This window comes from Aulostomus chinensis, chromosome 6 (assembly GCF_037954235.1).
Source record: "Aulostomus chinensis isolate RoL2024-O1b breed Wild chromosome 6, RoL_Achi_v1.0, whole genome shotgun sequence".
NCBI lineage: Eukaryota > Metazoa > Chordata > Actinopteri > Syngnathiformes > Aulostomidae > Aulostomus > Aulostomus chinensis.
In genome coordinates, this window is record NC_141325.1 from 510001 (window position 1) to 527500 (window position 17500).

Sequence of the window (17500 nt, forward strand, 5' to 3'; positions counted from 1 at the left end):
TTGGAGCAGCGCTGGGCTGGAAGCACCAGGCGTCTTTGGCATGCAGAGCGTAGTGGACGAGAAGGAGAGTAGACCTGGATCAGGGATTCCAGGTAGGCTGGAGCCGTTCTTGGGATTGTTTTGTAAGCCAAGAGAAGTGCCTTGAATTTGATCCTGGCTGCCACTGGAAGCCAGTGAAGAGAAACCAGCAGCGGGGTGACATGTGCCCTTTTGGGCTGGTTGAAGACCAGACGTGCTGCTGCATTCTGGATCATCTGCAGAGGCTTGAATGAGCCTGCAGGGAGGCCTGCCAGAAGAGAGGTGCAGTAGTCAATGCGTGAGATGACAAGAGCCTGAACCAGAAGCTGTGTGGTCTGTTGGGTCAGGAAGGGTCTGATCTTCCTGATGTTGTAAAGGCCATAACGGCAAGACCGAGAAACTGAGGCCACATGAACCTTAAAGGTCAGCTGGTCATCAATCATGACACCCAGGTTTCTGGCTGAGTTTGTGGGCACAAGTAGGCTCGAGTCAAGTTGGACACTGACCTGAGGCTGAACAGATGGACAAGCTGGAAAGACCATAAGTTCGGTCTTAGAGAGATTCTGCTGAAGGTGGCGTTCCTTCATCCATGTGGAGATATCAGCCAGACACGCTGATATACGACCTGAGACCGTTCTGTCATCAGGTGGGAAAGAGAGGAGAAGCTGAGTGTCGTCAGCATAACAGTGGTAGGAGAAGCCATGGGAGCGGATCACTGCACCAAGTGAGGTGGTGTACAGAGAGAAGAGAAGGGGACCAAGCACTGACCCCTGAGGAACCCCAGTCAATAGGCCATGTGACCGAGACACCTTTCCTCGCCATGACACTCTGAAGGATCTGCCTGTGAGGTAGGACTTGAACCACAACAAGGCAGAACCAGATATGCCGAGCTCAGAGAGTGTGGAGAGGAGAATGTGATGGTTCACCGTGTCGAAGGCAGCAGACAGGTCCAGCAGAAGTAGGACAGAGCACTGACCAGCAGCTCGAGCTCGTCTCAGTGACTCAGGGACTGACAGGAGTGCAGTCTCAGTGGAGTGGTCACACCTGAAGCCAGACTGAAAAGAGTCAATTGGTTGTTGTTCCGCAGATGTTCAGAGACCTGGTTAAATACTGAGCGCTCCAGTATTTTTGACAGGAATGGCAGAAGTGATACTGGCCTGTAGTTTTCAACCTGGGCGGGGTTGAGATGAGGCTTTTTGAGCAGTGGGGTGACCTCCTGCTTAAAAGTAGCAGGGAAAATGCTGTTTCCAGGGAGGAATTGACAATGTGTGTGACTGCAGGTTTGATAGTGGGCAAAATGGTCTGCAGGATGCTGGTGGGTATTGGATCGAGGGACAAGTTGTAGGTTTTGAGCTCAGGAGAAGTCTGGAGACTTCATCTTGGCTCGGGGGAGCAAAGGAGAAGAGTGAAGCAGCAGTGGCAGGTTGGTGCTGACTGGACTGGTCAGGCTCAGAGAACTGGTTGCTGATTGCAGCAACCTTTTCAGTAAAAAAGGAGGCAAACATGTCTGAAGTCAGCGCAGTGGAAGGCTGAGCAACTGGAGGAGAAAGCAAGGAGTTAAACGCCATAAACAGTTTTCTGGAATCAGAAGTGGCACAGATCTTGTTCTGATAGAAGGCTTTCTTAGCGGACTGTAAGCATGAGGTGAAGGAAGCAAGTTTCTGTTTGTATAAGGACAAGTCAGTGGGTTCTTGGGATGTAAACAGTGTAACAAGAGAGTAATCATTTTTTTGCATTGCTTGTTCAACCTCTCGCCACCTGAGGGCGCTGCAGCCTCCCCGGCCCCCCCGCTTCCATCCATGGCACTGGCATATCAAAACAACAAGTCAACACAGCCTATGTGGCATCCAGGGTGCATGTCTATGGTATCAGCGCCGCAGCAGCAGCTGTGTCTGTTCTCACTCTGCTGATAAATACATTGGGCAACTTTCGGGTCAGATTTGAAAATGTTAACCACAATGATGTCATCACTCGCACTGCGAGGAACCATCTGGCGAAGAAACAGTGATAATTGCACATCAACATTTGATGCTTCTTCAGCTGTGATTGATGACTTCTAACAGAGCGCCCGTCCTCCCTGACCCACACCTCACCTCACGCACACACACACACGCGCACACGCACACACACACACACATGCACACACACACACATACACACACGCATGCAGACACACATGCACACACACACACATACACACACGCATGCAGACACACACGCACGCATGCACACATACACACACGCGCACACGCACACACACACGCACACACATACACGCACGCACGCACACACATACACACGTACGCACACACATACACACACATGCACGCACACACATACACACACGCACGCACGCACGCACACACATACACACACACGCACACACATACACACACATGCACGCACACACATACACACACACACGCACGCACACACATACACACACGCACACACACGCATGCACACGCACACACACATATGCAGTGATGTGTTTCCGTGATGTGAGGGCATGCAGACGTGTTGCTGGTAAAGTGGACATTGTTGTCCAGAGGAAGCGGGCAAAGGTCAAGAAATGAGGAGGAGGAGGTGAGCGGCGGCGGTTTGTAGGTGGCTGGAGCGATGTGTTGATGGCTGTGTGCCTGCAGGAGATAAGAGGCCCCACCCACCAGTGTATAAACGTTGTCGCCACAGGTGGGAGGGCTCACATGGATGCGCCACCATGCTGCTGCTGTCATTGCTGTTCGCCGTCGGCCTCCACCTGCTCTCTGCTGCAAAGGTGGGTGAAGCATGGCTCCATTGCCACTGTGACGATGACAGAGAGCATGATTTTTCTCATCAACATGGACAAAATAAATCCAAAGAATCCATGTTGAATGTTTTCAGGGGTTTTTGTCTAATTTCTTTGTTTTATCTTGAAACTTTGGAATAACTTGATGTTTTCGAACGATTAAAAATGATTAAATTTGCACTGAAGTGTGAAACACTTCAAAATAACACCAGTGAGAAGGCAAAAAAAGTCATGTCAAAGGTGATCCCAGCTAAAAGTGACCCCTGTGCGTATGTGTGCGTTTAGCTGGGTGTGGTCCAGACAGAGGGGGGGCTGGTCCAGGGGCAGAGCCACAGGATGGGTCTGTTCAGGACCGTAGACGTCTTCAAAGGAGTTCCCTTTGCAGATGTCCCAGGAAGATGGGAGAAACCAAAACGTCATCCTGGATGGAGCGGTAACATCGAATCACCCGTGTTTCCTGTCTAAATGTGGAAGACAAAATACGTCAGAACCATCAATAACTGAAAAAATAAGAACCGGATGAGGAACTGAATAACAAATCTGCAGGTCCATTTGAATGCAGATGTGCACAGAAACATAAATCACTCTGTATCTTGTATTGATTTATTCATTATTTCAATATTTATCCATGGTCTTTTAAAAATGTATTCCTATATTTCTTCCTTCATGTTGATGAGGGGGCGGAGCCTCTCTTCAGTGTTTTGTGTGAATAGTGCAGCCACACCCCCTTATTAACATGAGGCTGAAGAAATACCGGACTGAATGCAGGCAAACCATCAAGCAAACCGAGTAGGTCGTCAACCTAAAGACGCGCTGGTGTCTCGTGCTGCAGGCGTGCTGAAGGCCACTGAGTACCGGGAACGCTGCCTGCAGGTGACGCTGCTGCAGACCAAGACCCAGGGGAGCGAGGACTGCCTCTACCTGAACATCTTTGTTCCTCAGCGCCGCTCATGTACGTGAGTTATAACAGAACCTGTTCGTCTGGCTGTCTACACCACAGTGACCTTCTGAGCTCAAATCAGAAGTCAGGTTTAAACACAAGTCGAATAAAGTTTTTATATTGAAAAGATGCCCATACACTTCCTGTTTCTGTCTGTCTCAGTGTCCACCAACCTCCCGGTGATGGTTTATCTTTTCGGAGGAGCGTTCCTGTTGGGGGCGTCCAATGATGTGGCGATCCTTGGTGATTCTCTCTATGACGGGAAGGAGATGGCGGACAGAGGCGGAGTCATCATTGTCACCGTGAACTACCGGGTTGGCGCCATGGGCTTTCTCAGCACTGGTGATGCCCGCCTGCCAGGTTGGATCACATTGATTATTCATCTTCAGGTTTGATTGATTTCAGTGGGGGTTTTTTTCACCATCAGTAAAAAACGCCATGTTGACCCTTGATAAGCCGACATGCTGCTCAGCAGGAGTCTCCAGGATGACTCCTCACTGCCCTTAGAACCCCCAGGGGGCCATCAGGGACCCTGCAGGGTCTCCTGACCCCACTTTGAGAACCCCTGAACCAAGGGCTGACTCAGTAATTTCCATCCACCCATCCATCCATCCATCCATCCATCCATTAACCCATTCACCAATCCACCTTCTATCCATCCATCCATCCATCCCTCCATGTTCTCCCTCTTCTCCTGTTGAGGGTGGTGGGGGTGGAGCCTATCCCAGCAGCCTTCCCCCTGGACAGGTCACCAGTCCATGGCAGGGCCAGCACATAGAGACAGACAACCATTGGCTCTCCCAGCCACGCCTACGGTCAATTTAGAGTCTGGATTAACCTGGTCCCTCTTGATGTCTTTGGACTGTGGAGGAAGCTGGAGTACCAGAGAGAACCCAGCAGGAACAGGGAGAACATGGAGACTCACCCAGAAAGACCCCGTGCTGCAGCCGGGGCTCCACCCACAACCTTCTTGATGGGGGCCACAGGGAGGACCACTGCTCCACCGGGCTGCTCGTGACTCAGGAATTTGTTTCTTTTCACCATTTGCCACTTTCATTCTGGTGATCACCTTCAAAGAAAAATAAATTAATAAATATGTTTAAAATTATTCATAAATACTGATAGCATCTGTGTCAGCTAACCGCTACATGAGCCGGCAGAGGTAACAAGCTAATATCAGTTGCACTCGAGATCCCTGTCGTTTGCAGGACAGTTGGACTGAGCTGTTTCTAGAACCTTCAACTGCTGAGAACATTAAGCTTTTAGCTCGCTGGCACCTTTGTCCTGAACACCAGCCCCCACATACGGGGGCTTCAGTGAATGTTCAACTTCTCCTCAAAGAATAATCAAAATAAAGAATAAACACATTTAGACCAACAACAACTCCTGAGCCACCTCATGACCTCAAGGGTCCAGGAGCCCCTGAACCAGCAGACTGAGCAGCAGCTGCTAGGTTAGGGCCTCAGCACAGGTGGCGGGATGTTTGCTGCCAGCTGGTGGTTTCCCAGCATGCTAGTGAGCGGCACCAGTGAAAGGCCTGTGGTCTTATCAGTGCTGGTTGATAAATGGTGGCTGTTAGCTCAGCTGCTAAATGTCATCACGTTTACGATGTCCTGCAGGATGGAATCAGTCTCAGGTCAAGCTGTCACTCCAGTCCACACAGACCACTAGAGATGTGTCTTACGTCTGTCAGTATAAGCCCCAACCCTCAAGACGCCATTCAACAGCAAACAGAACTCTCAAATAATCAGCACAAATGTATTTGACTTATAGCAAAGCATTTTGTGGATTTCGCTGATGATATTTCAGCTGACTCATTCTGATCGCTTCTTCATCGCTCTTACCTGGTGGCATCCCCTCCCAGGTAATTACGGGCTGTGGGATCAGCACGCCGCCATCTCCTGGGTTCGCAGGAACATTGAGGCGTTTGGAGGAAACCCTGACAACATCACCATCTTTGGCCAGTCAGCTGGAGCTGCCAGCGTGAGCTTCCAGGTCAGAGGTCAAAACACTGCCAACAGAAAGATTGTGTTCTTGTCTCTAGCCTTAGACTCTTTACTCACAACAGGATAAAAAGTAAAACAAGTCACGGGTCACACTGGGTTTGGTCCTACTGGCGGGACTCAGGAGGTAGAACAGCGTCAAGTCATCAGAAAGTTGATGGTTTGACGCTGTCTTTCTCACCACTGCTCCTGAGCAGACATTCACCTCACCTGAGCTTCAAATCTGCTGTGAATCTCTCCATTTTGACCTTTGACCTGCTGTCTGTGTCCTCAGATGCTGTCACCCTACAGTAAAGGACTCTTCCGTAGAGCGATAACGCAGTGCGGCGTGGCCCTCAGCCCCTGGGCTCTTCAGAGGGAGCCCATGGCCCTCACCAAGAAGGTGAACCAGCTTTGTTCCTAACTTCCGTTTGAGTGACAGCGGAGCGTAACGCTGCTCTCATCACCACTGTTGTTGTCAGCCAGAGGTTTCTCATGCTGCCACACGTTGTCCCAGATATGTCCGACCAAATGCTGTTGTGGCTCAGTTCATGACATCATCACACAGCTGCTCACCATCTTGGACCGTTACATGTGGCGATGCCACTTAGATGAACCACATTTGAGTGGTTCAGACTGGAAGAGTCTGGTGTGATCGGGATCAAACCCAGACTAGAGTAGCCGATCACTGAGCACCAACAGAGCAACACAGGAGAGTGGAAGTCTGGGATTTGGTCTGTAATTGGAGACCTGGTCGCATGCACAAGAATTGGATTTAGAATTTTCATCATCCAGTGTTGAGAAAATGAATTAGCTCGACTTCATAAGTTGTCCACATGTTATTGGTGGGTGAAAGGACAGAACTGTGGTTTTTGTGGAAGAGATATGCTAGCCAAAGAAATCCTTGGCCTTAATCGCATAACTGGCTAATGACCGTCAGTCTCACTTTGGTCAACATCTTTCATAAAAAATATGTTGACTGGTCTCCCATTACATCTTGCAACTCTACTGGCTAGAAAGGTGTTATTTGTTGTTTAATTGTTAATAAAACTTAAATCATTTTGTGGACAGAAAGTTCTGTTTTTTAATTGTACTTTTTTTTTTTTACTCGCTCAGTTGTTTTAGTGAAGATCAAGTTAAGAAGTCTTAAGCTAGGCTGGGGCCAGGCCAGTGGTCCTCCAGCTGCTTCCACGGTTCTCATCCAACCAGGTGATGGTTGACAGTTTTCCTCTTGAAAGATCCTTTTGGTTTTGATTCAAGGATGTCTTTGCATTGACACTTTTTTATTTAAATGCATCAGAGAGAACTGGTAAAATGTTGAAATACAGGACAGGTAACAAAACCATGCCTGTCCTCAGTGGCCATCTTGGCATTCCATATGGAAGTAAGTAAAAGTGTGTTAAAGTATGGTATATTTAACATCATCCCCTTCATACACATTGATGTCTTAATTTTTGTTAAGATAAGATAAACATTTATTCATCCCTCAGTGGGGAAATTGGCACTATTTTTATACTTTAATTATATACATATAATCAATTATACTTTCATTAATTTTCTGTTGTTGTGACAAGCTCATTTTAATGGATTATCTACGTGGTGTTAAGATCGAAAGAAATCGGACAGCTATGCGAGTCTGGTGATATCATCAGGAACTGTGTGTGGAGGACTGGTGCTTCAAAGACAGATTTGGCTGATTTAATAAACAGATCAAAATAATGCTGAAATAAGGTCAACATGAAGGTGGAGTGAACAAAGAATGGGTTTGTGATTTGTCCGGTCTGTTGCCATTACAAAAAACTGCAAGTTTGTAATCCACTTGTTTTCTGAGCGCAGTTCTGACCTGATCGGCTACAGGAAGTTTGAAGCAGTACCACAGGAATTTCTCACCTGAGATCAACATTTTGACTCCAATTTTATGTGTCTGTAACCTTTGTGTCACATCGGTGTGATTGAACCTTCAATGCTACTTGACGTATATAACTGGTTGCCCATGGCAGGAAATTGTTCTTTGATTAAAAATATGATTAGTGCTAATTAAAATACTTTTTTTCATCCTGCAGATCGCTCGCAAGGTTGGCTGTTGGAGAAGCAACGAGGATGACATGCTGACGTGTCTGAAGATGACCGACCCCGTTGGCGTCACCATGGCAGGAAAAATTGATGTGCTGCAACTTCTGGGCAAGGGTGAGCAAACCTGGACCTGTGAACTCACCAGCCACCAGAGCAACATCCTCAAGAGTGGATGACAAATGAGTCTTCATGACCTTGGTTACCGTTCAGCCCTATAACTCACTGCTCTTCATCTGTGTCAGTGTTAGTGTCTGGCTAGTGCTTCAAGTAAGTCCTGTAGACAAACATGTACTAGGATGCATTTTGAAAAATGTAACTTTTGCTACAAATTCAGAGAGTTCATGGACAGTGTGCTAGAAAAATAAGCTAACGGGCTAGGAGTGAGCTAACGGGCAAGGAGTGTGCTAACCGGCTAGGTGTATGCTAATGGGCTAGGCGTGTGCTAACGGACTGGGAGTGAGCTAACGGGCTAGGAGTGAGCTAACAAACTTATGTAAACCCTGCAGCCATCTCTGCAGTCTTCCACCTGCAAATTTAAACACAGAAATAAATTATCCTCTCAGCTAATTAGCATCTCTGGGAAAAAAATGCATTTATTCGCCTTGAGCACTAGGGAGCATAAGCATGAAGATTCTCTCCTTTACCATCTTAAACCAGACTGTCACAGAATTTATTAGTTTGTCACTTCCTGTCAAAGTCTCTGTTCAGCTACTGTTGTCTCTACAGGGGTCATCATGGATCTTCTTGAACTCGCTCCCGTGATTGACGGTGATTTTGTACCCGAGGAGCCAAGTCAGCTGTTTCACAATGCTGCTCAGTTTGACTATCTGGCTGGGGTCAACAGCATGGATGGACACATTTTTGCTGGTGTGGATGTTCCTTCCATCAACCAGAAAAAGGCTAACACCACTGTGTGAGTAATTTACGCCTTTATTTTGAAATAGAGTGGACTGGATCATTACCTGGCTGTCCAGATGGAATGTTCAGTGTTGAGAGGGAAACAATAGTCTGCTCTGCGCCACTACAAGTGGGAAGCCAACAGTAAGCTAGTTGTAAGCTGTTCCAATTTAAATAGTATTTCATAGATCCCAAATCTTAAATATGAGGATGCACTTTGTTTATTTTGCTAACCTGACATGTCACTGTCTCCTGGTTCCACATCTAAACTTTGGATCAAATGACTCAATGGTAAATTAGTCTGGTAAAAGGCGAGTAACACTGGCTTCTTTCTGTCTTCCCTTTGGAGAGTTGGTGGAGCTCTGGCTCTAGCAGCCACTGAAGGGAAGCTGCTGTACAGGTAGAGCTACTGCACAGGTAGAGCTGTTGCTATCCTGTCCCTGGCAAAAGTGGAGGTCTCAAAAGGAATAAGCACTGCTGAGTTGACCAACCAGAATTGAGTATTCAAGAGTTCTTACAAAACATATCATAAATGTTTGGTGAACCTAATCTTTGTCTAGACCTATATTTGAAAAGTAGACTGGAATTAAAGATTGGCCAATTTAGCTTTAACAGGCTGTGAGGCTTCAACAGACAGGAATCACTTTTTGGCAAAGAATCACTTTGGCAGGACACCTGGGAACGGGGTTTCCATCAAGAAGAGCTTCCAGGGCTGGTCTTTGTTCTTCTTAAAGATGTAATTTTGTCCAACTCTGAGAAACTATTTCAGGAGATAAGCTCAGCTCTGCATCAGCAGTCATTGTTTTCAAGCTTGCAGGCACTTCTCATTTTTGTCACCACTAAAATCCTCAAAGGACGATCATTGGTCCTCACACTCTCAGGATGATGAAATCATTCTCTATGGGCGGTTTACCAGCTGGAATGTTGTAGACACGCCCTAGGATGTCTGCAACATTCCAGCTGGCCAGCCCGGTTAACTGGTCCAGAGACAGCCTATAGACATTTTCTCATGGTCATGTGTTGGGATGAAGACCCTCAAAGGTGTTTCTGGCATATCAGCGAACAGGTGAAGGGTCTGCTGGCTGGCTTGACGAAGGAGAAGGGGAATGCGGCTGTTGGGATGGCCTACAGTGTCTATTCTGCACACTGGGGCTCGGCACCAGAGCAGGCAGTGATGAAGAAAACTGTGGCGGACATCGAGACAGACTTCCTGTTCCTGGTTCCAACTCAGATCGCTCTCCAGCTCCACGCCAACCACACAAGGTCAGCTCTGAACCCCTTTGACACCAACACAAGTCTAGAGTGCTGGTTGGCAGGCTGTCAAAGAACTGGTGGTCTTGACCCACAAATGACCAAACAAATCTCTGTAACCTCTCACATCACATCAATAGCTCAAAGAAGAAAAATTCCAGTGATCAGCAATCACATTTACCACATTCCACTCTTAAGAGTAGCGTTTTAGCATTCCAACGCATACTAGTTAGCATTATCCAACATTTCAATGAAAACATCAAGTTAACTTGCTGTTGGCACTACAAGTCATTGTTAGGAGAACATGAACATCTCAAACAATACTGGAACAGAATCTTCAGGTAGTTTGCTCTGGAATCAAGCAGTCCATCTGTTAGCATGGCCACAATCAGCAAGTGTCCTCTGTGGTTTGTCCCCCAGTGGAGTCCATACTTATTCCTACCTATTCGACATGAAGACTCGTATCCCAGGATTCCCTCGTTGGGTTGAGGCGGAGCATGCCGAGGACCTGCAGTATCTGTTTGGTAAACCCTTTGCCACCCCACTGGTCTACTTCCCCCGACACAGAGACCTGTCCAGCTACATGATTGCATACTGGACTAACTTTGCCAAGACTGGGTAAGTTCCCAGTTCTCCCAACATGCAAACACTCAGCTCGGTATGTAATGCCCCTGTAAACTGGTGTGAACTGGCCTTCTTTCCAGTGATCCCAGTAAAGGTGACAGCAAAGTCCCAGTTCCTTGGCCGCCGTTCACCAAACACCACCAACCCTACTTGACCATCAATCACAAGATGAGCAAGTTGTCAGTCAGGTACTCTACTGTTTTTTAATGGCTTCGACTTCTCTCCGCTGGCTTCTCACCCTAAGCCTGGCTCCAAGTGTCCTTTACTGTCCTCTCTTGCTCCCTACTGTCCTCTAGAGCCTTCCACTGTCCTTTACTGGCCCCTACTGGCCTCTTCTACCTGCCTACTCTATTGGCTCATACAGGATTCTACTGTCTTCTGCTATACTGTTTTTGTGCTCTACTGTAACCTTGTTCCACCCTAAAGTATGGGGATGTTTGTCCATCCAGTTCGACTGTAGATGGTTTTGCTTGAGTTTATTGGTCCTGTCAGCTGTCCGTCATTCATTGGCACTGCATATAGACAGGGACAGACAATGGTTCACAGACACTAACTGATTCTGACTGTTGCTTCAGCTACGACCTGAGACTCAACTATGTCACCTACTGGACCAACACCTACAGCAGCCTGCCGTCTGTAAGGAGACGGGAGGAAGACGTGTGAGATCATCTCTGTGATTATTTAACCATGTAGAGGGAGACTGAAGAGGACGGAGAGGAATTTTATTTGTGTCTTCTGCTAATAAAGAAAATGGAAGTCTGCTCAGTCGCTTTTATTTCTCTCAAGACGAGACACAGCAAGGTAGAAGTCAACTGATGGATTATATTTATGTAAAGTAGGTTGGTATTAAATTGAACAAAAAAACTGTTTTTAAAGAGTCAATTTGTAGTTGATGTGATCAGCCTGCACTTCAAACCAGTAGGTGGCAGCATATTAGCAGGTGGAAGTCTGTGGGTTGACACGTCAACATTCACCAGCGTTGCTGATGCATGAAAGAATGAGGTCACTGATGCAATAAAACCTCAAAGGAACACAACTGTCTGGGTTTCGAACCCAATAGATGGAAGCCTAACTGGATGCACAAGACCAGCAAAGGGTCAGAGGTCAACACAGAAGACACGAGGCATCACTGGGGGAGTGTGGCCAAAACAACTTAAATGTGGCCAGTGATGGCATACATGTCATGCGTACATATATATGTTTATATGTAGATATTTGTTTCTTTTTTCCCATTGCACACTGCTTGTTTCCATGTTTACTTGCATGTTTCTGTCTTGACCACCCGCTCTGCTGGTGTAATGCTGAGTCTTCCAGTCTTGGGACTAATAATCAACTATCTTATCACTCTTAAGATAGTTGGGGGGGTCGGGTTCATCACTAGTCTAATTGGAAAATAACTTCCTGTATTATTACTCTAACCTTTTCCAAAAATTGCTTTATTTTTGGACATGACCATAGATAATGGAATCATGTACCCTTATGTCCTCCACCTCTATTGCAGATGTCAGGGATCTGCACATTAAGTTTGTTCAGTTTTTCTGGTGTAATGTATATTCTCATGAGCCAATTAAAGCAAGCCCCTCTGTGTTTGGGCTTCCTTTCAAGCTTTACTCCGTTGTTCAGCTGTCAATTCCTCCAGTTAGTCAGACCTGGAGCCTCTTCAGGTCTGGAGCCTCCTCCAGCAGCACCAGGATCTGGGATGAGGGGAGAAGAAGAGGAGTTAGTAACACGTCTGAGGACAGCAGGAGGAGAGAGAAGCCCAGTGCATCATGGGAGATCCCAGCAGTCTGAGCCTATAGCAGCAGATCTAAGGGCCAGCCTAAGCAGTTGGCTGGCAGCCGTGTCTTCAGTGTCCTCAGTGCGTGTCTCAGCATTTACAATACACTCTATGCATTCTCCGACTTCATTTCTCATTCCCTCAAATGCAGCCAGTACGCCGTCAAATCTGTAGGAGAAGTCGGCTTTCAAGTCTTTCATTGTTTTTCTGGGCAAAGGGTGGAGGGAAGCGTGCGTCCATCTAGTACACCGCCATACCGGAAGTCTCTTACCACACATTTTTAATCCATCATTTCTTTGAAATAAACACCAAAACTCAACTTTTTAAGAAATATTTAACTGATTTCAGAGTGGAGACTTGATTACTTCCCACCACAGTCACTTGGCACTTAGGACTTGATGGAATAGAGAACAGAGCTACAAGACAACGTTGAACATTGGACTTGAGGTTCATTTGAGTGGACGGAAGTGGTCGGAGTTCCTGGCCAGCCAGCACACATGATTGCTACTGTGGAGTCATCACCTTAAGTTGTGTTGTTGACCACTTGTTTCACAATGTTATCTCAACATGGCCACAAGGGAGCAGACAATATATTTTCTGAATGAAATTGAGAATAGGTCAAGACGGGTAAAGACAGGATGTAGACATGCAGTAGAACGTAAGTGTGTCATGACGGTCGCTGATGCGGGGGGTTGAGTTCTGCATCACATGTTGCAGCAGTAAAGTGTGAAGACAGGAAGCAGCTATGACACACTCAACGTCTGCTGCATCAGAGTGATACCACAGAGAGGAAGGACAGAAGAGAGCAGAGACACTTGGGACGGCAGGAGACAGATGGAGGTGAAAGAGACCAGAGGAGGGGATAAAGACATTTGAAATTCCTCAAACTAGACAAAACAGAGAGGAACAGAAAGACAACAGGAAGTCCTTGAAAAGAAGAGGAGCACTTTAGAGGAGGAGCTGGACGATGGAGGAGGACATCAGGAAACAGGGGACGCTGTACCTGCAGCAACAGAGGTTTGGAAAGGTACCAACAGCCTGCTAGCTAAAGCCAAAGGCAGTTGACTTGAGGAATGGAACATTTAGGCTCATACTCTAGGCAGTTACACTGTGGTTCTTAATGGGTCATGTGACAATGATCCTTTTAAGAACGTCCATCCATCCACTTACCTGGGATTGGGTCACGAGGCTGGCAAGACCTAAAGAGGAGGAAGTTCCTCAGATACAAATCGCATGTAGTCAGAGGACCAGCAATTATCTTTGACAAGCATTGTCTCAACATGCATACAGAAGCGAGACGCTCAAACTGCAGTTTGAAGCTGGTCAAAGTGTCCGTCATCATGATCTGTCCCTGTGCAGAAGTGGAAGCGGGTCTGGTGCGTCCTGTACCGGGAGAGTTCCTGCTCCATCTCAAGACTAGAGCTCTATGAGTGGAAAGATGGAGGACAGGTGGAGAAGAGTGACAAGAGTCTACGCAAACAGCAGGAGAACAAGAAGGTAGAACCCACTGGACTCTCTCTCTGGTCTCCTCTACTTCAGCCTTGTGTTCTCTTTCCATTGACCAGACGTAGCAGGTGGTTTCTTGGGGTCTCGGTCCATCAAACTTCCTCATGACCGCTTTTTATTTCTTTTAATATAACATTTTTCTACATCGTCTGCTGATTAATATCTTCATTTGTCAGTCACGTAGCTGTTGTCCTGGATCAGTTCCAGTTAGCATGACAGACCAACATTGTCACCATGAAAGTGTACTGAAGAATAAGAAAAGAAGGAAGATGTCCAGGCGATGGGAAGCCTGTCTCCACTGATGACCCTCTCATCCTATTGAGCAGTATCGTCCTGTGACTTCAGCTGGTGCAGCTGCGCAAGCTGACCTTGTGCTGGCGAACTAGACATCACACCTTGTTGCAACACATTCCACAAGCATTCAAACACGCCAAAACTGACTCATGCACAGCATCATTCATCTGGCCTTTAAATGAATAATTTAACCAACTAATTATTGTTTGCTGTTTAGTTTCATCTCAGTCAAAAAATATTAACCCTCTAAGTTCCAAGATTATGACAAAACATTTTAATTTTGATAGAAAAAAAGTGATGAGCAGGTTAGAGAAGATGAGAACATCAGAGCATCAGCTGAGTGATGCTGGACCAGGCATCTAAAAATGGCAGGACAGAAGTAACGGAGTGAGGGTGGAGCACTGAGCTTCACCCTATCAAAAGCTGGACATCACCAAAGGTCTTCTGCTGTCATCTGTCTTTCCTTCGAGATCATGCGATTCACTACAGCCTATGGTCAAGCTGGCTCTGTTGCCATAGTGGTAACAGCTGGTGTCGTCTCCCAGGTGATCCGGCTGGCTGACTGTATCCGGGTGACGGAGATGAGCATGGACGGTTGTCCCAGAGACACTGGACCCTTCCTCATCGAAACCACAGAGAAAATATATGTATTTGCAGCTGACCGACAACATCTGGATGACTGGACACACAAACTGTGTCAGATTGCATTTCCTGTAGGTGCACGCACACGCACACACACACACACACACACACACACACACACACACACACACACACACGCACACACACACACACACACACCTCTGTTGGAAAGCTATGATCTGCTGGAGTGATGGCAGTTGCTTTCATTGAATATGTGAGAGAAAATGTGTGTGTGTGTGTGTGTGTGTGTGTGTGTGTGTGTGTGTGTGTGTGTGTGTGTGTGTGTGTGTGTGTGTGTGTGTAGGTGAGCTGGGCAGAGCATGGCATGAAACGAGGCAGCCTGCAGAGAGGAAACCAGGAGGGTGAAGAAGGCATGGAGGATAACTCTCTGTACAGCGGCAGAGACAAAGGTATACCTGTCTGTCTGTCCACCTGTTCTACCTGTCTGTCCACCATCTGAGGCAGAACTCTAGAGACAGAAAACCTGACACAACTATGATGAAAACCTTCCTTTAAAAGAGAGAGATGAAGTGAACAGTAACTTTCTTGGTGTACTTGAACTGAGATGAACAAAGAAGGAAATGAAGCTTGGTGAAATCCTCCTGTGAAGTGAAGGGCTGTGTGTGTGTTGGTGCATGCATGTGTGCGTTGTGTTGGTGGTGTGTGTGTGTGTGTGTGTGTGTGTGTGTGTGTGTGTGTGTGTGACTGTTTGTGTGTCACCACCGCAGGATGCTAAATTTAACAGTGATGATGATAATGTGCAATGGGTAGAGGGCACGCGTGAGAGGAAGTGAGGTTTGGTTGACAGATGTTCACATGAAGCTGCAATAGCGCTGGGACCTTGGAACCACCAGGTCTGGTGTCCACGTGCAGGTCTTCATGTTCCCAGGAAAGTTCAACGACAGACCTCTTCAGTCGGGGCCCTGAACGGTCCCACATCCACACCCATGTAGTGAATCGTCTCGTTTACTTTAGTTAACAGTTTCAGCTCACAAACACTCATGATCTTTTGTCGTGGAAACTTGCAGTTGCTTCACATCCTGTTAGGGTTGATCATGTTGCAGCGCGTTGCAGCAACGCAGTGTCCAGCAGCGCAGGCGGCCTCAGGTTTATCTGCACAGTAGCAGCTTCCTCTTTAAGAACAGGAAGCTGCTGTCTTCAAGGACACACACAGAGACTCAAGACAGTTACAGCATTATCATCCTCACTGCTAACTCCAACTACAAACAACGACAAACAGCAACAACCAGTAACATGCGACAACAATCAATAACACGTCAAAAGAAACGATCTACGATCGATAATATGCCACTGCAAACAATATCACACAACAACAATCTATAACACAACTCGCAACACACACATTTTTTGTGTGTGTTGATTGTTGATTATCACAAGTCCAGAGCTCCAGCTGCTCCTGTAACTCCTGCCTTCGATTGTGTTCACACATTATGCAAAGAGAGTTTTGGGGTTGTTGGACAATCTTGATCTCAGTTGTGTGTGTGTCCCTTGAGAAGGGAAGTCCAGGACTGCTGTCTTCCATGAAAGAGTAATACTGCTGTTGTTGTTGTACTACTATTACTATGTTTTAGTTCGGGACTTCAGAGTGTGTGTTCGGAGAACGGAGGTGGCCGGTCGCTGCAGGTTAAAGGGAGACACTGTCCTGCGAGCTGGTGTGGATGCTCTTCATCTGCTAGACAAGACAGGAGACATCCTGTTGACCTGGCCGTACAGATACCTGCGGCGCTTTGGGCGAGACAAGGTCTCACGTGCACGCACGCACGCACGCACGCACGCACGCACGCACGCACTTTGTTAGTTTAAGTGTCTGTATTGATGTCTGACTTGGGTCTCCTCAGACTACCTTCTCCTTCGAGGCGGGCCGAAGGTGTCAGTCTGGTGAGGGGAGCTTTGAGTTCGACACCAAACAGGGGAACCTCCTCTTCCAGGCTGTTGAAGATGCCATCAACTTGCAGCGGATCTCAGTCCCTCAGAGGCAGACCTTCAGCAGGGGGCCAGTGAATCCAGAGATGTCCCCCAATCCACCCCCATTGCTCGTCACGCCGCCATTGGCCCAGAACATGGCACCTCAACCACCTGATGCCCAGGTCAGCTCACATCTTCATACAGAGAAGCCAAGGGTGGTGGCAATGGTCTCTTATTGTCCATCATCACACAATCACTGTCACTGTGCTATGCTAACACTTCACACAACCCTGTGTGGGAAGTGGGAAGTGTTAGCATAGCACAGTGACTGGTAGTGGGTGGGAAGTGTTAGCGTAGCAGAATGACTGGTAGTGGGTGGGAAGTGTTAGCATAGCACAGTGACTGGTAGTAGGTGGGAAGTGTTAGCGTAGCACAGTGACTGGTAGTAGGTGGGAAGTGTTAGCATATCACAGTGACTGGTAGTGGGTGGGAAGTGTTAGCGTAGCTCCGTCTCTGCCTGCATTAATATCAGGAGGGTTGAGTGTAACCTTGGTGATGAACACCAGTTTAACATGAGGAGACGTTGTAGAGGTAGAATCAGACACGTAGCCGGAACTACTTTCCTGACTGGGCGCAGTGATTTGACGCAGCACCTCCAAAGCTCCACTGGAACTTGGGTCAACAGAACCAAATATTTAGACAACAATGCTGTTCCACAACAACATAAACAACAACAGCAGCAGCAGCAGCTCCCCCAGCTGGTGAGTAATATCAGCACAATC

The 17500-nt window shown here is 47.2% G+C and overlaps 2 protein-coding genes across 2 annotated transcripts in view; both read left to right on the plus strand.

Annotated features, from left to right (window-relative positions):
- Positions 1-2737: 2737 nt before the first annotated feature.
- Positions 2738-11385, plus strand: LOC147259576 (bile salt-activated lipase-like). Its single transcript, XM_086205236.1, has 12 exons — positions 2738-2794; positions 3092-3239; positions 3639-3758; positions 3909-4106; positions 5611-5741; positions 6024-6131; positions 7792-7915; positions 8528-8714; positions 9758-9961; positions 10370-10567; positions 10654-10761; positions 11149-11385. Exons 1-12 carry the CDS (start codon positions 2738-2740, stop codon positions 11234-11236), a joined length of 1671 nt encoding a protein of 556 aa, XP_086061362.1. The 3' UTR covers positions 11237-11385.
- Positions 11386-13126: 1741 nt separating this feature from the next.
- The window catches only part of dok2 (docking protein 2), a 10483-nt gene continuing 6109 nt past the window's right edge, over positions 13127-17500 (plus strand). The window contains exons 1-6 of the mRNA XM_086205606.1: positions 13127-13377; positions 13710-13847; positions 14696-14863; positions 15097-15202; positions 16385-16554; positions 16652-16900. Of these exons, the coding sequence (XP_086061732.1) occupies positions 13318-13377; positions 13710-13847; positions 14696-14863; positions 15097-15202; positions 16385-16554; positions 16652-16900 (891 nt within the window). The 5' untranslated portion in view covers positions 13127-13317. The remainder of the gene's footprint in view (positions 13378-13709; positions 13848-14695; positions 14864-15096; positions 15203-16384; positions 16555-16651; positions 16901-17500) is intronic.